The sequence below is a fragment of the Stegodyphus dumicola genome, chromosome 10 (genome assembly GCF_044657685.1).
Source record: "Stegodyphus dumicola isolate Sdum_Otavi_A_Nest chromosome 10, ASM4465768v1".
NCBI classification, from domain to species: domain Eukaryota; kingdom Metazoa; phylum Arthropoda; class Arachnida; order Araneae; family Eresidae; genus Stegodyphus; species Stegodyphus dumicola.
In genome coordinates, this window is record NC_140777.1 from 169112414 (window position 1) to 169134926 (window position 22513).

At 35.1% G+C, this 22513-nt stretch overlaps 1 protein-coding gene across 3 annotated transcripts in view; it reads right to left on the reverse strand.

Moving 5' to 3' along the window:
- LOC118201024 (acetoacetyl-CoA synthetase-like) overlaps positions 1–22513 on the reverse strand; it is a 113713-nt gene that overhangs the window by 68320 nt on the left and 22880 nt on the right. For all 3 annotated transcript variants that reach the window (XM_085825854.1, XM_085825853.1, XM_085825855.1), the window contains 5 exons: positions 15745–15848; positions 15000–15117; positions 11833–11943; positions 6800–6897; positions 2324–2438 (listed from right to left, as the gene is read on the reverse strand). In XM_085825854.1, coding sequence (XP_085681980.1) covers positions 2324–2438; positions 6800–6897; positions 11833–11943; positions 15000–15117; positions 15745–15848 — 546 coding nt within the window. The remainder of the gene's footprint in view (positions 1–2323; positions 2439–6799; positions 6898–11832; positions 11944–14999; positions 15118–15744; positions 15849–22513) is intronic.

The following is a 22513-nucleotide window of genomic DNA, read 5'->3' on the forward strand; positions in this document are numbered from 1 at the left end:
TGAGAGAGAGAGTGGCCAAAAAGGTAGATGCGCGTAAATCAGAAACTCTGATTCTCTCTGACTCAGTAAGTAACTTCGTGGTTTAAATACCGCTCCTCCTCATTAAATATTCAGCAAGATTCCAAACTACGTTCTGGCCGGAAGTAGTAAGTTGAAGTTAAGAATTTGACAGGAAAGGAACTTTAACTTAAAATTTAACTGTTAATAAAATTAACACAATCCTTACAGGAGGAAGGCAAAAAAATGTCAAAATTTTGAAAATATAACGCTGATTTTTGTTGCTTGACTTCTGAATTAGAGAGAAGAATAACAAAACAAATGGTCAATTATATTGTTTTTTAATATTCTCATGACTTGTTTAATTTTATCTACAATAACGCATTTCAACATATAGCTTCCAACATTATTAGCACAGACTAGAAGCTTCAATAACTGCAGAATCTTCACTGTGATTTTATTCAAAAGTCCTGATTAGAACAGCTAGCTAAATTTAAAAATCCCATCTAAACAAGCTTTAAATAAATCAGCCACCAAACATTTTGATAGTCTTTTCATATCAGCTGAATTTCAGTTCTTTTTACGGCCAATCGACTTCAATATAACTCAGCGAATATAACACTTGTAACAGCATTGTCTATTCAATATAACACTTGTAACAGCATTGTCTAAAGTTTCTTCTCTAAGCAATCTCTTTAGATTCACTACATCGCTTTTCTTTTCCACATTAAACCTGGACATAGAATTCAATTTTCACCAAATAAATCAACATCAATTTTCAGGTTTCTCGATCATCACATAGAGAGAAAATGCTTAATGCTTTTATTCAACACTTAAACGTTGAAATTTATGGAATAAACCTAAAATGCATCGATATGATAGATAATGTAATAATTACTATCTTGTGGAACATAATTAAAGATTTAAGATACATGTAAACTGCAAAGAAACTTCCAGCACTTCAAGAACAAAAGATAGGATTTTCTTCTTGTTTCATTGTAAGGATCTTAAGTTCTACTAACGTTTATTTTGTTTCAAAACTATACTACCCCCTCTTGTTTTCCACTTCCGGCCAGAATTAAATGCGTTAACTTGTTTATGCAAATTGTACTTGCTAAAGCCCAAGTATTTAAGTTGTGGTTTTTTTGCCGAGAGTTAGATAGAGAGAAAGTGAGCCGCCTTGCCACTGCATTACACGCCAGTTTTCAATCGGCTGCTGTCCGCCTTTAAGGCCAGAGGTTTAGTCTTCTTGATATTTAAAACGTATTGTAGTTTTTCGGCAGTTTGCGTACTACATATGTAATATTTTAAAAGGCCAGTCTTAGGTATTCGTCTCTTTCAGGTATTTTAGTCTTAGGTATCAGCTCCTTATTTAAAATTTTAGTTTGTAGTTTTATATTTTTACATTCAGACCCCAAGTGGTTGGTCTCTGTATCCCGACGTACGGGAGCACCTGTAATATTGTAGAAAACAATGGGTACAGTTAACCCTTCTTGCTTGCGTTGTCCATTTCGCACCTATTTGAACATAGCTTGAGTAAACTCCCTGTTCCCAGTCAGGACACGTCATGTTCCCAAAACGGATTAAAAGGAATACAAGTCCTGATACCGTTTCCTTGAATTTAATCAAATAGGAATATGATCTCCAGGGGTCTGATAATGATCTCTAAGAGAAAGATGAAAAACTAATTTCACGAAGATTCTAAGAGTGAAAAAAAAAGTGAATATCATTAGGGTATATTCTGAATTAATAGAATCCTAGCTATCGAGGAATGAATTACTGTACACAGAATTATATATTTAATTATATATTTAGTTTTTAGTAAACAAAATTTAGTTTTGAAGTTGTTAACCTATCACTAAGCTTTGACCTGCCAAAAAGGAAACGGAATTAAATGAAAATCTTAAATAACTTATATTAAACTAACTTTAGTAATTGTTTTCAGCTTTGCTTAACTTAATAGTCTCAGGTAATATATGCGATGCATAGAATGTTTCAGACTGAAGTTGAAATTAAAATTTAATCTTTACGGATTATGTAATCGAACGATGTATTTCGCTGCATATAAAACAGAAATGTTATTGTGCACAATCACCTAAAATCGGGCATCTGCCAAATCGAAAGATTTTAAATACCTATTAAGAAACTATTATTTTCTTTCTTCCGTATAATACATATAAACTATAAATATCTGCTCTAATAATTTACTTTCAAAAAATTTAACAAAGTTGAATAATTTCAGTGTTTAAAATTACTCATATAATTAAGGCTATATCTACTTCCCAACTTCAGTATTTAACAAATGAAAAGCTAGAAAAATACTTGCCATCTGCAATCTCTTTCACCTTTGTCAGCATTTCAATTTCCATTTTATTATACTTGAACCTGTCTATCGTGAAAAGGATCTTAGGTTTTACTTGCTTGAAACGGTTGATGACTGCCTAAATTAATTGACATAAGTCCATCATATATTTTAACATACAGCATCATACATAATATTCAAGCATTTGTTGTTTCTTAAAAATCATAAATCGCTTTGTGACCTTAAAAAATTGTTTACTAAACACACAGAAAGAAAATTCCCTACATTTAGTTGAATAGTCAGAGCTTCTTCTTTACTTTTATTACTTATTCATATTGACATTACTTATTTTTTGAATATAGCAATTTTGATCGCTGCAAGATAATACTATTACATAGTGTACTCTTGCAGTCCCATCGAAGATTAGAGATACCCAATTTACTGATATGTTTAATTCCATTTGTTTATCATTGCTCTGGTCCAAAACAGGCAAATTATCGACAATTTAGTGACATATCCTAGATTTAGTGATACTTATTAGTAAAATCAGAATTTTCTGAAACTATGCTCAACTCTCCCATCATACTAAAACACATGGCGTTTTCTTCAAGTTTGCTGTTCTCAAACTTCAGTTGGAAAATAGCTTTGTATTTTTTTTAAGAACAGCTTCTAAGAGATTTCGACAGGACAGTATTGTCAGCACATGGGGAACATTAACATATTTTTAAGTTAAAAAGATTAATTCCAAATTTACGTGAGAAGTTTCTGAGCAAAATTATCTATCATATAATAAGAAGCTCTAAGTAGGGTAAGGATACCAGCAGTACGTCCACTTCTGTTGATTCCCCACAGCGATCACCGCAATGTGCATCTATTCTTTACTGCATTGGATCTACTGTTATGTTGCAATGAACAAACGGTAACGATTCTTTCATTTTGACGATGAGATCATAATCACGTGGACTCATATCGTGCAAGTATGGCTGGAATTCCAATATCTCCTATCGCTTCCATCACAAGTAACCCTTGCCAATGCTTTCAGTATGACACCGCGCATTATTATGAAAAATTATGGGATTCGAGACCTGAAAAATTATCTGAATCCAGCACTTAGACGAAATCGACAACATTTGTTGGTGAAAATTAGCAACATTCTCAATTATAGTGTGCGGTATTAATACTGCGAACATACGGATCTCATACAATAATGGCAGCTGGAAGTACGTCTTCGTCAAAATGAAGAAATTGATGCTGTGGCTCTGTTACCATAGTACCGGAAAGGTTGTCCGTGCTTTAGAGTGGTCATTGTGGAATATAGACAGAAGTAGACGTGCTGGTAGTGTATAAAGCCTTCCAGTAATTTAGCGTAAGGTGGCAGACATATTGAGAGATTGTTAAGTATTAACGAGTATGGTCAAAGAGTCTTTTCTGAACTATCGACATGTTGCTACTAACTTTTACCCAAACCCTGCAAGCAGATGTTTCTTAAAATGCTTCTTAAATAGTATTAAACTACAGTATATGAAATTTATAGTCCAAAAAATAAAATTTATAAAGCATAGTATCAAAAGAATTATTTTTAAGCCAAGTACCATAAACTGGCTCCTTCAAACGGAAGGAAAAGATCTAAACAGCAGTTTTGCAAAGCGACATCTTCCAAGCTGGTAAAAAACGGTTATTTGGAAAACTATTTAGTTAGCTCTGTTGGTGTGCCACCAGATTTGTACTTTATACAGGGTGGGTCAAATAAGACCTACCAATGTTAAACACAAATAGCTCTTTTATTTTTTTATATAATTATTTTTTTCTTTTTGTAGGTTGTAATTGAATTCTTGGAAATTTATTATGAAACCATACAGTACAAAACAACGCGTTAAAATTATCGAGTTTTTCTATATTTATTAATTTACGTGGTTTTGATCCAAGTTCTTTTGCAGAGGCGTTTTTAACCAGCTAACTGTGATTGACGAGTATACTGGTCATGGAGAAGCGGCACGATTTTGTGTATTGATGAGTATACTCGTCATGAGTATAAAGCAGTATAAGCAATGTGCGTATAAAGCAACGCAATAGAAACAGAGAAAAGAAAAATAATAAAGAAACCGGAGCTAGTGATTGATTATAATCAAAAAATGGGTGGAGTGGATATGAGCGATGGAATTATCATAGCGTACTCCACAGTAAGAAAACGACGCAAAAAGTACTACAAAAAGATATTTCTCCATTTCTTAGACATTATGTGTCTGAATGCATTCATATCATATAAATAAATAATGGAACATTATCGCGTATCAACGTTTTGCTCAAATTTATTGAAGACACTTTTGCGACGTATCCAATTGAAAGAAATTAATCGACACAAACTCGGCCATTTAGACCTAATATAAGCCAGTTAGGCAAGAATCATGTCCCGGATTATATACCAGAATAAAAAAACTAAGGGAAGGTGTTCGCATTGCTACAAACGTAAGATCAGGAAGGAATTGCGTTACTGGTGTTCGATTTGCAAAGTCCCATTTTGTATAGTACCCTGTTTCGCTGAATATTACTCCACAGCAGGAATTTAAATTCTTACTTTTATATGTATAGTATTTAATTTATTGCGTTTTTAGTTTAATATGGATGTAATATATGCTTATGTTAACGAAATAAGTAAATATTAGTAATAAAATTTTCAATTTTATAAAATAAACCCATCTTTTTCGTTCAATATCTTACCAGTGCAACTTACTCTGTGATTGACGAATATCCTCGTCATGGCTCGATTCTGCCGACGCAAAAGTTTTCGCACTCTTAAACGAGAGCGCCACAGTTAACTGGTTAATTGATACTCATATAAATAGTAATTTATGATAAATTAGAAGCGAATACTGAACCATCCGATTCCGAAGGAAGACAGAATGAGAGAAGAATATATGAAAAATCATCTCTGAAGGAAATGAGAATCTTCGAAGTATAAAATAGCAGTTGTTGATGTTTAAATGTGAATGAGACTATTTTAAGCGCTCGTTACTCCCAACAGAATAGCGGACAAGTGTGCTTAAAATTATATGCAGCAGAGTTGTATTAATGAATTTAAATAGTTTCATTGCGTTTAAAATATAAAACTATATATACTACTGTTAGGAGAAATTGATATTTATGCAGACGGGTCAGGTCTGGGAGACGCCATTGCTTTCACATATGTTATATATTATTATGGAACAGAGATTGAGAATGATAAATTTAAACTCAAAATTTATAACTCAGTTTATCAAGCGGAAGCTATGGCTATTTTTAATTTACTGAAATGGATTATGAAGACTCTTAAAGGGAAATATGATACACATATTTATTCTGACAGTTCTTCAAGCTCTCTCACGACCTAATCAAAACAAATCTTTAATTGTAGAAGTTAGAGAATCATATAAAGACTTAAGAGAAGATCAAAATATTGTGTTTAATTGGGTGAAGGCACACGTTGGACATTTTGGAAATGAGAGGGAGGACGCACTGGCCAAGGAGACAATTACCGATGTTAATGCTCGCGATATTGATGTACAGGGATCAACAAGGAAAGCAGTGACTATTATGAAAAATTATATTTATGATAAATGGAGGGAGGAGTAAGAAAGGTCTGATCGAAATAAAAGTTATATGGAATTTGTTAAATTTAAAAAAGGTTTATGTTATTCAGACATTGACGTTAACCAAATCATTACAGGTCATCGCCTTTTCCCTTTCTATTTTAAAAGGTTTAAATTACAAGGTCTGACCTCTGTGATATCTGTAAAGAACCGGGCACTGCGGAGCATTATGTGGAAACATGTAAATATTTTACTGATATCAGGAACGAGTTTAAGAAAAATGACGTTTTAAATATATATGTTATTTTAAATGATTTTAAAAGATTGAAAAAAATTACCAGGAAAATGATGGAGAAGATTAATCATGATAAGCTTGCAGTAGGGATTTTAATTTGAATTTTGTTTTTTAGTTATGTTCTTTATGTCTGTTTGTTTGAATGTGTTGTTTCTAGCTTTCTCTAGCGCAGCCCGCAAAAAGGCCATAGGGCGACGTAAAGTCTGCCAGGAGGGTCGGGCTGCGTCCCTCATATCATATCTTATATACTACTATAAATAAGCATTTCAGCATTTTATAATGCATATAACTTTCCAAATTGAATAAAGAACGAATTTCCATTGAAAGATTTGTATAATTTATCAGTTTTCATTTTCAGACCTCGACTTAACTAAAGTAAAATAAAATAGGGGATTTGTGTATAGCTTAGTTATGCCTACATATCATCATACATAATATTCTTTAAGTCACTGGATAAACGAGACCTTACAGTGTTTCATAATATATGAATTAAGTTACAAAAGCTTAAAAATCTTCCTTCAGTCATTCCTTAAATGTATAGTTTAAAAAAATCTGACATAAGAATACTCATATTATAACTATTGTAAAGTTTTAATCCTATTTAGTTGAAAGTATAGTAATTAAGGTTTTATGTGTTACCTCAGCTCCTAATTGCGGTAAAGCTCCTGTAAAAATAGCTCCAATGCTCACAGCACCAAGCATGGCAAAAATGGCTTCTCGTCTGTTAGACAAATAACCTGAAACGAAAACAAATTGGTAAATGACTACGTGATTAATGAATGCAATTCTTTACAATATCTGTACAAAACTTTAAAGGTGTTTATTGCAGTCAGTTTTATATTTTACCATTTGAATATGTGAGTCAGTGGATATTTCGAATTGGATAGCTTTATTATAATTAAAATTTATAACGAAATAATAAAAATTTAAGAAAGAGATAATAAGTGCATTTGCTCTACAGGTTAGTTTAAAATTATTTACAAATTATGTTTTCGAGACTGGTTATTAAGTTTATCACAAAATTTTCGTACTGGGCTAAATCAGATATTTCGTGACTGAATTGCAGAACAATTTAATTGAGTATTTCCGATTCCTAATGTTTAAACTCTGATCAAATTTGCTGAGAGACCGTAAAACATTTCAAATCCTATGCCTATTCTTTGCAAAGCATTGTAAGTTTTAAACTTAATTACGTATACAAATCGTTTAAAATATATAAATGCAGGAACAGATACTGTTTATTTCAAGAGAGAAAATTACGTGAAACAACTTTTAAATAACATCCTTCTAAAGCCAAAAAATGAGGAGTATTTAACATATGGCGTTTTACCTTCATTAGTTTCCTGTGATTTACTCGAAGTCTGAATATATTAAAGGGAAAATATTCAGGACAGAACTGCCGCATTACTGATTAAATACAATGTTATTTTTCAAAAAATAAATTTTATTAGAATGCTTTCCCATCCATCATATATACATACTAAGCTATGATACAGATAAACCTACACAGAATAAAAAGTCGCGCTACTTATGCACGTTAGTTACTAATTGCTTCTAGGGAGTTAGTTCTTCTATCAAGTCGATAAATATTGTTACGAAATGTACAGGCGCAATAAGATGGCTTCCCCGCAAAGCAATTTTAGGGTTGCCATAAAATGGCAAAGGAAGGCAGGGTTGTCACATTTGGCGGGAAATCGCCTATTCGGGGACATATGGCGGCAAAATTAACGATATACCATGGACGGTTGGAGAACCTTCTGGAACGAATTTTTACCGGTTTAGTCCAGAATGTTCCCGAACACAAGCCGAAAGCTATATAAACCCTGCTGGTCCACAGTTAGTGAGTGTGCTTCATCGAGAGGGCGAGTCAGAGTGTGCCTCGTCTGAGTGCGAGACAGTTAGTATAGAGTTCGTGTCTCGTCTAGCGAATCAACCCCTGCGGAGTCGATCGAGATGACAGCCGGGACTCGAGTGCCGAGTGGGTCTTCGAGTGTACCGAAGGAGTCTCTTAGTGCATCGTCGAGAGGGCATGTTGAGCTCCGGGAACGACTGAATCGAAGAGTTGGGAGCTGTGCTCTGTGTGTCGAGTGCATCGCGAGTTGCAGCGTGGAGAGTCTCGAGAGTACGTGGAGTTCTGAGAACAACCAAGCAGAGTCTGGAGCTGTACTCTGGTGCTTTGCAGTGAAGCTGTCTCCACTGTGATAGCCTGATAATCTGAAGGCTGTGCCGCTGATTGTTCCAGCGAGTGTTTATAGTAGATCTTCGACGACTGTAAAAGTGGAGCTGTCCTGATTAAATATTGGCCCAATAAAGTGTGTTTCGATACTTCATCAAGTGTGTCGTCGTTATTCACTCCAAATCTACGAACCCCGTACGAACGTGAAGGAATAAAAAAACGTAACAATATCTTAAAATACGCACTTCTATAACGCATAAATAAAAATGCTCACATTTCATTCTTCTATAAAACACATTCTTCTATAAAAATACATTTCCATGCACGTTCTTCTATAAAAATACGCACCTTCTATAAAGCTGTTTTGAGAACAGCAAATACTTATAATTTAATCGCTTTTAATATGGTCTAACAGTTGCAAGCTCATTAAATGTATCACACCATTTCCGAGGTAGAGGCGAAATTTATATTTTCATATATGATCACTTCCAGAATGGTCCCAGATCTGGGTTTCACAAAATAAGGAGGTGATCCCACAGAGTGGAGGATAGCGAGAGCGGCTAAATGTAATGCGAGGTCTTCCGGAAGTATTTTCTTAATTAATAAGGTCCGAACTAATGAAGATTTAGTACATATAGAATTTGGTGGCAATACTCGAAAAGAGTGTTCCTGGCGCATGCAAGGGGTACTCAGTGCAATCGAGCTCGACAATTTTGACACTGGACACTTCATAATTACAGATGAAGTCTAACCACTCCTATTCTAATTGTTTCAGATGTATGGAAGGGTATGTCTGTGGAGAAAATCATGTGACCTCCATGGATCTTAGAGATTAATGGGAGACTGTACACGCTGATAATGGAATGCTGTTTATTTAGGTGGTATTCCATAAGACCTTTTGTATATCTACACTCATGTTAAAAAATTAAGGATAATACAAAATCAGGCAAAGGAAGAGTTAGAAGTAAAACAAATTTAACTTATTTGTAAAGCTTATTTATTAAACAAAAGGTAAAGAGCAAAACAAGATGCTATATGTTTGATATTATTAAAAAAATTAGCGATTTTTTCTCCCTGGAGCAAATTACAAAAAAAAAAAAAATATTACATGGTTGGTATGATTTTTAATACATTGTATGTCTCCCAGACGATGCAATACAGTCCGTACAACGCCTAGGCATGCTGAGTATCAAATTATCGATCTGATCTTTGGAGATATTACACCACTCAAAAAGCAATGCTCTCCGAAGTTCCGGTAGACATCTAGGAGGAGGTTGACGGCTGCAACTCGTCGGCCAAGCATATCCCACACATGCTCTACTGGATTCAAGTCGGGTGAGAATGCTGGCCAGTCCATACGAGTGATATCCTCCGATTGAAGGCATTCGCTTACGATGTTGCCACGGTGAGGACGGACGTTGTCATCCATAAACACAAATTGTGCACCCATGGCGCCCCGAAACAAACGTACATGTTGTTCCAGAATGACGTCCCGATAGATTTGGCTTGTCATGGTTCCAATTTGAACATGTTCAAATTGGAACCATGACAAGCCAAATTCACCCCAAACGAGCACTCCTGCACCACCGTAACGGTGTCGTTCAATGATGTTTTCTTGTTGGTAACGGGTACCTGGAGCTCTCCATATGAACGTCCGGCGAGAATCAGACTGCAAGCTAAAACTGGACTCGTTGGAAAACATCACACAAGCCCACTGTTGCGGTGTCCACAATGCATGCTCTCTACTCCAGGCGACAGTGAGTTGCAGTAAGTGGGACGCATCTGACAGGTCTACGAGCATATAGACCAATCTGCCCGTCTATACAGGGTCTGCCTTGAAATTGTCGTACCAGTGGCTGAAGAGAGCTGACGAGACAGGTCTGAAGCTGTGCTCCGCCTGTTTCTTTTGGCAGTAACTGCCAAATACCGGTCTTCATTCCACGTTGTAACTCTGGGGCGACCTGTGCTGTAACGTCTACTCACATTACCATCATCTTGGAATCGTTGCTAAAGCCTGGAGATGACACTCTGGGCAATTCCAAGTTCGTCTGATACTTCTAGTTGGGTACGCCCACATTCCAGACGGCCGATAATTCTACCAGGTAAAAAATCATCCAAATGCGTCCTTTGTGTCATAACTATTCGGTTATTGCACTGAAATGCTTATAAAGCGCCTGCGAACAATTTTACTTCTTTGCCTGTATTCCTTATATATCACTCTCTTACACTCTCGTCATTGTGAGGTGCCATCGGTGACATCTGGTTACTTCCTGAAATTTGCATATGATTCTTGAAAATGTGTGTAGTGATTTTACAGGTGATATATTTATTTTAGAGTTCGATTTCCGCGTGACTCTGAATTATCCTTAATTTATGGATATGAGTGTATTATTTTTTATGACAGCTGAAGGTTATTTTCGCAATCCTTTTAACAAGTTACAGTCATTATGCACCGCTTTCATTCTGGTGGATTTTGTCTTTTCTAGGAAGACAATTTTCAGTCACTAAGCCTAGAAACGTCAAATTATGTTTAAAGAAGCATTTATCAGCGTTTGAATCTTGCCATACCTATTTAAGTCACCAAAGCTCAACATTATTGAACAAATCTGGCAATTCATGCAATAGCTGTAAAAGACAAGTTCTACGCATAAGAATACAATACGATTAGGATCACTGTGCAGGATGCATTCTGTTTACTGCTGCAGAGTAAGTTCCACATATTCATGAAGTCTATTTTTCTGAAACTGTAGCTCCCATGAAGAGCCTTCGAAGTAAAAGACTGATATATCAGTTCTGGTACTGTAGCGTATTTACTGTATGCATTTGAAATAGCATTATACTTAATTAAGTCCTCGTTAATGTTTTTAATTGTTACAAAATATAGCTTCACGTTAGAATTCCCTCATAATTTATAGGAACTTTCAGTGTCCACTTCTAATTTTATAACTTTCACTGTTTTCTCTAATGAGGTTTGTTCCTGGAATTAATCTACATGTAAAAAAGAAACCCTGTAAAGAATATTCTTCCTAATTCCCTGAATTTGACTTGTATTTATGTAATAAGCTGCATGAATCGCACACTAAAGCTTCATGGTGATAAAAATGTTTTCTGCAAGACTGGCACAACAAATGTTTATTTTCGAACCGACATCCTTCTAGCATTATTATTAGTTTTGTAGATCATAAAATATAGAAGTTTAGGTATTGGTAAACATGGATTTCTGAAGCGATTTTCGATAACAGCATTTATAACGCAACAATTGAAAAGTGCGCGCTAACTTTATGAATGTTACTGCGTGTGCCTTTCCCTTTACCCATGATTCAAAACGCTTAACTCATCATGCTGGAATGAAGCACATTTCTTTCTGCGTTTGGAAGCAAGAGATAACTTTCTGAAAATTTTCCAAATCTAAAAATATTTTTAAAGCTTTTTTCTAGTGCGTGTGTGTCTGTGAACAGAACGAATTGTACTAGCAAGCCTGCATTTGGATACTCACAAACAACGATATCTCCCTTCTTCAATCCAAATTTTCGGAAAGCAGCACAATACAAGGTGGCTTCTTCATACATTTCAGCGTAAGTGGTTCTTTTGGTTTCGCTGTCCTCACCTAAAATCAAAAAAGAAAAATATAATATGTATTTTTATCTTTTCGGCTACTCAATTTTTGATCAAATTTCCTTTTGTTTGTCCTATATTTTCGCCTTCGGGTCCTAATTGCATCCTAATTGACTTAGTTACCGCAAATGTCTTAGGGTATAATATTTAACTATCTTCTGTAAAATTTCTATGTAATTGTATGGCAATATTGAAAGAAACAATCAATCTGATAAGAAATGGCTGCGACTTGTTTTGAAAATGAAGCGTAAGAGGTTACCAACGAAGATATTCCGTTTGGCATTAGTTGCATCATTATTGGCGACTTTATCGTTTGCGCCGTCAAAACGGAAAAGTACCTAAAGTTTTTATAAAAATCAAGAAGAAAACTTGGATTATACATAAAGTGATCATAACAGAAATTCATATTTTAAATTCATCTAAAAGCAAAATTAGTGGATTTAAAAATTTTAAACTTAATAATATATATCATAATAAGCAAGAATCCATAATTTAAGATTTTGATATAAAAATTATAGTATGATATTTCAAAAACTTGAGAAAATGACATTTATTTAAGCATGCTGCATAATGCTAATGTTGTTACATATGGCTTTATTGGAAGGATCAACACAAACATATAAAACAGATCAAGTTTCACACAAGAAAAATTATATATAATAATAAAGAGCAAACATTTAAGGTAAAAACCAAAAACAAATGAACATAGGAACGAAAGTAAAAAGTTACAAAAAATTTAAACAACAAAGAAAGGAAGATAAGAGATGTAGTCTTTAAAAGGAGTTCTGGCATTCCAATATATTAGTTTAGTTAATTTATGGTTTGCTTTATCTCACCACGTTTCTGAGACCCTTTATCTAATTCTGGGCATATAAGAAGATGTTTTGCATTCATGATACCCGAATTACAAATTTGGCATATACTAGATGGAAGGATGCCAGTTTCATTAAGATGATGTGCCATGCAATCGTGGCTTGTCTGCAATCTGAAGTTTGCCCCAGCCTCTTTACGGGGTTTTTGACAAAACGTTTTTCAAGTGTCTTGAATGTTAGCCCAGGATTTTGCGTATTGATTTTATTCTAGGTCAGATTTAAGAGTATCCGTTAATTTTTCAAAAGCGTGACTCTGAAGGAAGTGGTTTGCTGTCTTGTGGCTCAAGTGTTCCTCTCTTGGCTAATGAGTCTGCCTTTTCAGTTGGCAGACTCATTAGCCAAGAGACATTCCCGTCTGTTTTACCGTCAAAACCTACATGGGAAGAGATCCATTGATAAACGATTGTTTTGTTGTATTTATAAAGAAAATTCAAGGTTTGTCTTATTTCTGAGAAAGTCTGGGTATCTGTATCCTGAGTTATATAACTACAGTTTGGATGGCTGCTTTGGAATCGACTAGAATAGCTGTTTTTAGAGAAACGATGGATCTTTATCTTGATTGTTTTCCAGAAGCAGTGAGATTGCAAGGATTCTCTGTATTAAAATTTGACATGAAGTGTCCCACAGGAGTATATTGGCAAAAGAGTTTACTGTATACACCAGCCCAGGAGAGGCAATGTTACTCGCGTTCGTGATATCCTCAATTTACACGCGACTCCCTGGGTGGAACTAAATAAGTAACAACTGTGGCTAAAGCCGCTCAGAGTAAAGTTAACATTATGATAATTTACTTACTTAACTTCTTCGCTATATGCGAAGCGCCTCGGACAATAATGCGAAGTATTTCAAACAAATTGCATGTCTAAATAATTACAACATATTTGATCGTTAAGTTCACTGCTGCAATCCCTTGTATTACTCGTTTTAATTGTGGCTATTTGTCAATTCATATGACCCTTGCTTTTGCTGTTATTTTATATTCCACATGCTATTTAAGACAATTTTAAATAGATTACTTGAAATAGATCACAGAAGATTTGTGTACGTTTCAAAATCTTCCCAATGTATATTAATTTAAAACGCATTTTCATCCTAAGGTATTTCAGCTTGCAAAATATTTTATGACAACGCTACACTTTCGTAAAGCAGAAGAAAACGTGCATTCAAAAAGTGCAGCATTGCTATTTCTACTAAATCAGTCATGTCCAGTCGTTCAAATTAGTTATGCATTTCAGTTACAGGCATTTGCTTTATATATCTTCGTGCCAAAATAGTTTAGCTAATGGGCTGGATTTGTAACATCTTTCTTACTATAAGGGCGGCTCATTTTCACTTCCCTGGAGACAAACACTCAGTAATACATAAGCCAAATATTATTGATGAAAGTTCCTTCAACTGCTGACGCTAAATAGCAAAAGTCATATTTACTTTTTTGTTATTCGGCCCATATTTACATATGCCTCTCCAACATGGACAAATGGCAGCGAAAAGGATATCCAGTCTCTGCAACTAATACAGAATAAGATTCTCAGGATTATCACTGGAGCCCCGTACTACGTATGAAATAAAAATCTTCACGATGACCTCAAGGATAAGCTCATCTCTGAAATTCTGCGCAGACTTAAATTCAAAATTTTATTACAAGGCCATCAGAAATACGTCCGCCTGCCTTTCGGACGTTTTTGCCTATGAAATACTCGAGGAGAACAGAAATATCAGGCCCTACGCAGAATTTCTTTACGAAAGGTCAGAAAATACAGAGCCATGGCATCAGCATCAGACAGCGTTCCGCAAGGCCCGCATACTAGGAGTATTTCACTCAAATTAACTGTATTGAAAAGCATACCCAGGACTTTACTACTTTTGACGTTTGCGTAGTAGGATTCAAATGACTTTTCTCGCTCCTGTTTGGGCTTTAGTTCATAACACTCTCACCGCCAGTCTGCCTGCAGAGACAGCGTGTCTCATTTTATTAATCTCAAGTGTTCACATCTTTATGGTGAAACAATTATGAAGAGCCGTTATGTGTGAGGCCCCTAGTGGGATTCCGTGATAAGATCTGATAAGATCTGATTTATCCTCTCTTTTAGGATAAATACATAAATTTCAGCATACGTGAAAGCTAGTACTTTTGTTGAATAAAAGTAGGAAACAATTATTAGTATGACACTTTTACCTGCCGAGATCAAAGCCACATGATCATCTCTAAATTTTAATAAGTTCTCAGCAAAATTGAGTCTTGCGCCTTCAAACCAAAGAGGAGAATCTTCCATGGGAATATTTAGATCAATCACCTGAAATATTGAGCAAACTTTAATTCAGGAATTTATCATATATATGTTAATAAATATCATGTAATGTTTATTATATGTAATTCAAATACGTATTACTCGTTTAATAAAAAGTTTTGACACAAAATTCTAAGCGATCTAATGTTTATTATATGTAATTGAAATACTTATAATAAACAGTTTTGACGCGGACAATTCTAAACAATTTAATGTTTATTATATGTAATTCAAATAAGTAACATAATTGCTAATATGTTAAGATTAACGTACAATTTTCTGAATGAATGACACTGAGCATGGAAAAACTTTTACTGTCATTAAAATATTAACGAAATTCATCAAAATAAACATTCCAGATTACAATGAACGGTGTAATTTAAACAGCTATCAAAGAAGTTGAATTCATGAACTTTAAGGAATGCATTGCTTCGATTCTTTGACTTACTTCACTGAAAATGTTATGCGATAACTCCTTTTCATGAAAATATCATCAAATGTTACTTGATATTAAATAAAAGGAATTATTTGGCTACTTTATTTAAAATCTATTTCATGATTTACGAAACATTTAAAATCAACAAAGACAAGCATATTATAAATATCCTTTTAAAATCCAGCTTGTTTCCTTACTTGATCAAAATTCTTTGAATAAATTATCCCTGCATTGTTCCATAATTCGGTCCAAAATTCTGGTAGATGTTCAACTGACCATTTGTGCAAATCCCAAAAGTCTCCTATTGAAATTAAAATAAACATTCTTTAATTCTTTTTACCTATGCACAACAGAAAAAGCAACCATAATATTATCCCTTATTAAATACTCTATTTTTTCTACGCGTAATAAAATAAGCATACTAAATGCATGGATATTATTACATAGTTCACAAAAATTCCTCGCAATTAATGCTCATAAAATGAACTAAACAATTTAGGATAAGCTTTTTTAAAGCATATCAGGCTAATACGGTTTGCTTAATAGAACAAGTGATGTGGAGCCTACGTCTTCCTTATATTGCCTATTGAATTATGCACGTTTTTGCTACATTTCATTTGAACTTATTTCCTAGAATTTCATTAGAGATATATTTCTCACTCAATTAATTCAGTTCTCCCTTCGCGGAAAAGCACAGACACATAAGAACTTAAAACACCTCTCTTAAAAACTGTAAAATACAGAAAAAATAAAACAACAAATACAGTTATATATTTTTAAAAGAAACAATTTTGCAATTAAAATTAGAGTCTCTGTGCAAAAACTAGCAATTCGGCCAGCGGGCAAGAAGGCAGATTTTTCGGTGCACAAAACTGAAAGTTTACTTTTGTCCCATTCCTCGAAAAGACATTGAAGGTGAAGAAACTGACTTAATTCACAATTCTACTGAGTTTCAAATGTAAAGAAACGGCGGTTTGTTAGGCTTAACTCGCCACTTAAAACTTTAAATTGTTGATAATTCTACAACTATTGCATGCACATTAACTAAAGCATAAAAACCTTAACCGGAACTTAAAAACCACATAATTCAGTTACTTTTAAAGCAAAAAATGCACAGGACAGGAACAAGTACAGGGGGCACCATATCATTGCCATGAGCAAAAATGATATGGTCCCTGTGTTCTACCTATCCGTATTTATTGAGAATTAAACAAGGTGACAGACAATCATACAGATATTATACATTTGGATATACATAGCTGCAAAAATGCACAATTTACCAACATATATGAATAAAAAAACTATGCTCACCGAGCCCGGTAGCATAATGGAAATATATATATAAGATTGGTGCAGCCAATTGCAGGGAAAATTTGAATTGCACAACTACATGTTACAGTAGTAACATATAAAAAATTTTAACCTTCTACGGCTAGTCGTTTTTGGGTAATGCGAGCGTACGTACGCACAAAAGTCAAGAATATCATCTGAACCCATTTTAAATCCATTTTACGATCCTTTATTCTGTCCGTACGTACAAACGTCACCCCAAAACATCGTTCAAATAATTTCGAGAAAGGTTGAAATGGATACTTTCGTTGAATTATGATATCCGAAAGCAAGTAAAAAGGAAAGTACAAGGAAGTAAAATGGTTTCGCTGCCATCATATCGATTAATAATTCAACTTCAGATTCAGAGTTACTTAATCTGTGGATTTTTAAAAATCCATCTGGTGTTTTCACCCTGCGAGAAATTTAAAAATCCATCTGGTGTTTTCACCCAGGAAGTCTGTTAATTAGTTTAATAATTATGCAGTTCTGATACAAAAATAAGAAATATATGCCGATATATCACACAAAGTAGATTGCACAAAACTGAAAATAGAAATAACCAGACTCTTCATCTCAAAGGACTAGTTGATAAGGGCAATACAATAAGAATCAGGTTATAAAATATTATCGCTTAGAGAGATTAACTACACTGGTGTGCAAAAATTAAGGACGAAGTCGAAAAATTAGCATATCAGCTGAACGAAGAGGCAGAGCGAACAGAAAGACCAATCAGGAGATTAAGTAAGGTGCTGTACGGTAGCACATGCGCAGATATGCAAATAGACGTAATGGGGGAGTGTCTGAGTAGTATAAAGCATGTTGTCGGTGTAAGATCAGAATTTCTGTCAAAGAGATTGCATGCCGTATAGCAGTTAAAATCACACCGAGTTGCTGCCTCAGCGAGAAATGGCGAATAATCAATCTGTTAGACGACATCTGGATGCTTTTACCCGAGTTCGAATCATTGGGAAGTTGGAGGAAGGCCGCAGTGTGACAAGTGTGGCTGCAGAGTTCGGAACTGCTCACAGCATCGTTTCACGACTTTGGAGACAATTTCAAACTACAGGAACAGCTATCCGGGGGTTTAGTAGTGGTCGACCACGAGGAACCACACCCGCAAATGACCGGTATATTGCCTTACAGGCCAGAAGAAACAGGCGGCAGACAGCGGGAGAAATCGCTAGACACACGACACAGGCGACTGGACGACTGATATCGCGTTTTACCGTGGCCAGAAGACTGCACGGTGGTGGTCTGTTTGCACGACGCCCTGTACGGTGTGTACCTCTAACGCCTGCCCATCGGAGAAGGCGTTCTCTGTGGTGCCGGGAACACCGGAATTGGAGAGACAGTGATTGGGGACGAGTACTCTTTACAGATGAGAGCAGATTAAGTCTGAGTAGCGATTCGCATCGCATACTCATCTGGAGAGAGCGGGGAAGCCGCAATCATCCCTCGAACATCATTGAAAGGGACAGGTATGGAGGTGGCGGTGTTCTCGTTTGGGAGGCATCATGCTTGGTAGTCGTACATCATGCTTCACATCCTCGACGCAGGTTCAGTCAACGGGACCCGTTATTGTAACGAGATTCTTCTTCCATATGTGCGTCTTTTTAGAGGCGCTATGGGTCCGCAGTTCCTTTTCATGGACGACAATGCACCATGTCATCGCACAGTAGCTGCCGAACAGCTCTTAGGGAGTGAGGATATTGAACGTATGGATTGGCCGGCACGATCTCCGGATCTCAATCCCATCGAGCATGTATGGGATTTTCTAGGCAGACGCTTGGCAGCTCGTACCTTACCACCAGTAACGATTCCGGAGCTTCGATTGGCGCTGCAAGACGAATAGGCAGCAATGCCTCAACAACTCATTGACACCTTCATTCTCAGCATGGGCGTCTGCCCATGCTGAGAATGCTGTGAAACCTGCCTAGCAGTCAGGGGAGATCATATCCCCTATTAAAGACCGGATGTTTCTTGCTGGACACCCATCACAGGGATGTTTCGGCCTTCAGTCGCATTGCGCTCCATGCTACTTTTTCAATAAAGCTTCTTTTTATCCCTCTGATTTCTCTTTTAGTAAGTGTTGCTTACATTACTCATATCCTTACTTATTGGGGATCTTACGGTATTAAATGTGTTGATTTGGAAAACTTTTGTACAAAGTTATATTGAAAAAAACCGTGTCGTCCTTAATTTTTGCACACCAGTGTATTTATTGGAGTAGATAACATGAAACATCAGAGATGCCTTCGGCGAGACTCAAATTCCGAAGCTCCTCATTGCCAGTCGGACGCAGGGTCAAAGAGAAGGGCTAGCTCATTTCTTTTGTGTGACTCCTCCTCGATGCGTTCCACGTAGAGGAAGTTAACAGGAAGTAATCTGACGTCACTATGTTGCATATGCTCTCAAGACTGTAGTTCTTTTCTACTGCGAAGCGATATTCCACCAATGTGGACATCCCAAATTAAATTTAATCACGAATATTGCTTTCTAGTAAAGCAGTGCCAAAGCCAAATTAGCGACTCACGTATTACTTTCTAGTAAAGTAAAGTCAAATTGGCGACCCGTGGGCCACATACGACCCTCGAAGTAATTTTATGCTGCCTGAAACATTTCCAGTAAATTAATTAGCATTATTATGACAAAAATTTGAAGAAAACATTTAAGATTTTAATAGCCTTAAGTTGTTTTCGTTATCAAAAGCTTCATTAATAATTTCCAAAACTTCGCAAAATCTAGAAATAGAACTAATTAATTTACACCGTGACATAAAACTTGTTCATAGATTTTAAGTTACAAATTTGATTAACTTTTATTAGCACTTGTCTAAAGATAAGTATCTTAAGTTATGAATTTTTGCAATAATAATACTCGCTTTGTTTTTGAGTACTTTAACACGAGAACATTTTTTTTTTTTTTTTTTTTTGAAAATTAATAAGTCTGCGAAAATAACTAGTCTTTCAATCAGTATCTACAATTTATTATGATACTTTTTAGTAATTTCAAGATTACAAACTTCATGAATGTCGAAACGTCACAAGGTTTGTAGCTGAAAGGTGTAATAAACACCAAATATATTTACACTAATTTACATACAATTATTTTTATTTTCTGTCTCAGAAAAATCTAATAAATAAAATAAAGAGAATAGGTTGTTATTATTTATTCTCAAGCATGTCCCTTTTCAAAAGCTTTCGTATATTTCTTTCTACTTAAATTAACAGTCAATTACTCAGGCGTTCAGCATATTACGATTAGTTGAATAAATGCAAGTCTAAAAATTTTAATATTTAACTGTCTGTTTGAATTCAAAATTGTGAACAACAGAAATTTTTTGCAAATACTAACTTTTAAATTTCGGGCAAAATATAAGTATAAATTTGGTATTTTCTTTTGCGTTATTATTATTTTTTTTTTAATATTTAGGAAAATCTTTAATCAATAGTGGTTTTTTTGTTGTTTGTTTGTTTGTTTGTTTGTTAAAAAAATTTCAGTCCCCGCCGCCTTTTTTTTCTTTTTATAACTACTGCCCGTCAGATACTTTCAAATTGTGCATTGGCCAGTATGCAATAAGTTTTAGACCACCGTTGTAAAGAATCGTTTACGTAAAACGTCTTCTTGCGTTACAGCAAAGTGCCATAAAATTCAAAGAAATGGGAAAGAGGGGGGTACTGTATTCTGTATTTTTCCAATTGCTTTTGACGAAAAAAAAACTTTTTTGGACAATTTGCTTTTGGCAAAAAAAAAAAAAAAAAAAAAAAAAAAGGCTACATGTGGTCGAAGACACGATTCTATTAACGTGAAGAAAGTAAGAATGCGCAGCGAACATTTTCTATGCAGTAATTGTGAAGATGACATGAAAAATCATTTGCTTGGATTACCGCAAATGAAGCTATTAAAATCCGATATTGTGCCAAAAAAGAAAAATAATGCAGAGTGCTGATGAAAATCTCCTTGCATTAAGGTTGAAGAAAAATTATTTTGAGGCCGATTGCGAAAATGATGAAAGGAAGAATAAATGAGATAGGCATGATTCTAAAATAGAACTCACAAATAACGGTGCAAATACTGCAGAATGCTTAGTTGTAAAAATAAACAAGAATGCATTGATAATGTGTAAAAAGAAAAGCTAGCTCGGCATTTTAGGTACTCTGTAATCGTATAATATCTCTTTATTATATTAATCGGAGGAGAAACACGCAAATATAACACTTATAATAATTAAAAAAAGCAATTTCAGATTAAATTAAATTTTGAATAAAACTATCAGTTTTAAGAGCAGTCAAACAAAAATTCCTCTTCTTTAGCTGCAGAAAAAAAAAATGACATATATATTCAAAAGTACGCTAAACTAAGGAATTTTTTTTTTTTTTTGGTCTAATTTTAAAAAGTTGTTATTATAGTTATCATAGAAAGAGTAATAGACTTGTCCTACTTGGTATGTAGATGATGAAAAGATAATGAATGCCATAGTTTGTTTCTTCATGATTTAATAATAAATGCGCAGGGAATAAAAATCTGCAACTTTTAAGAAAACGCAGCGTATTTTATCTATTATTTTAAAATTAATAAATAAGTATTATTAACTTTTAAAACTTTATAAATGTATACAGTAATAACATCTTCTCTTCTAAATTAAAGCTATTTTTTCATGCACGGATTTTTAAGCCTGTTTTTTCAAATTTAAAACGTTTATTTCTTCGCTGGGACTTGCGTCTTTGCAGTGAGTTTCAACATGACTGCCTCATCACTCCTCACTTCCCGTTTCAAAGGAAAAAGCTCTATGAACTAGCCCTTCTCTTCTATCCCGAGTCGGACGGGCTTTCAATTACTCCTTGTAGGCACGCAGTAAATTGGAAAATTCCTTACATCCCTCCTCACTTAAAAGGCCGGCTGACGAGAAGAAGATTTAATTGTCAAATCTACTTGGTGACGAATTATTACCAACCGCATTTTAGTTCTGACGTCACTTTTAAAGCAGTTAGATATTTATCAGAGCAGTTAACATGAAATAGTATCAGTGATGTCCTTGTCTAGATACAAACCTCCGACCTCCTGACTACCAGACGAATGTGCTTCCAAGTACATTCATCTGGTAGTCGGCAACGCGTTAAGGAAAGAGAAAATTATTTACAGAGTTACCTTATAAAAATCTCAAAACAAGCGAGACATTAATCAGTATCATAACGAATCCAATGCAGTCGAACGAAAATAAAGTCTAACGCCTTTACAGCAAACTGATATGCTTACATGCTTCCAATGGATGAAGATAAGTATAGCAGAACCTCGATCTAGGCAAGTTGTGTGTTCCTATTTCCTCCACATAAAAACGCGACCAGAATCATAGTTCAGGCTGCATCTAGACTTGTTAGTAAACAGTACACAACTCCATTTCTGTTGGCTTTACTGAACAGGACGGCGTCAACAACTTAAACCGGCTCCTTTGGAGAATATAGTGGGTGGGATAAAAACCATTGATTTTCTCACATAAATTTCAATCTTGTAAAGCCTTCGTGCAACTGTAGAATAGTTGATTAGAGTTTCTGTAGCAACCTGAAAATAAAAAACTTTCGTGTCCTTACACGGCTTTTTCGTGATGATAATAGTAGAAAATAGTTTTCGTATGCA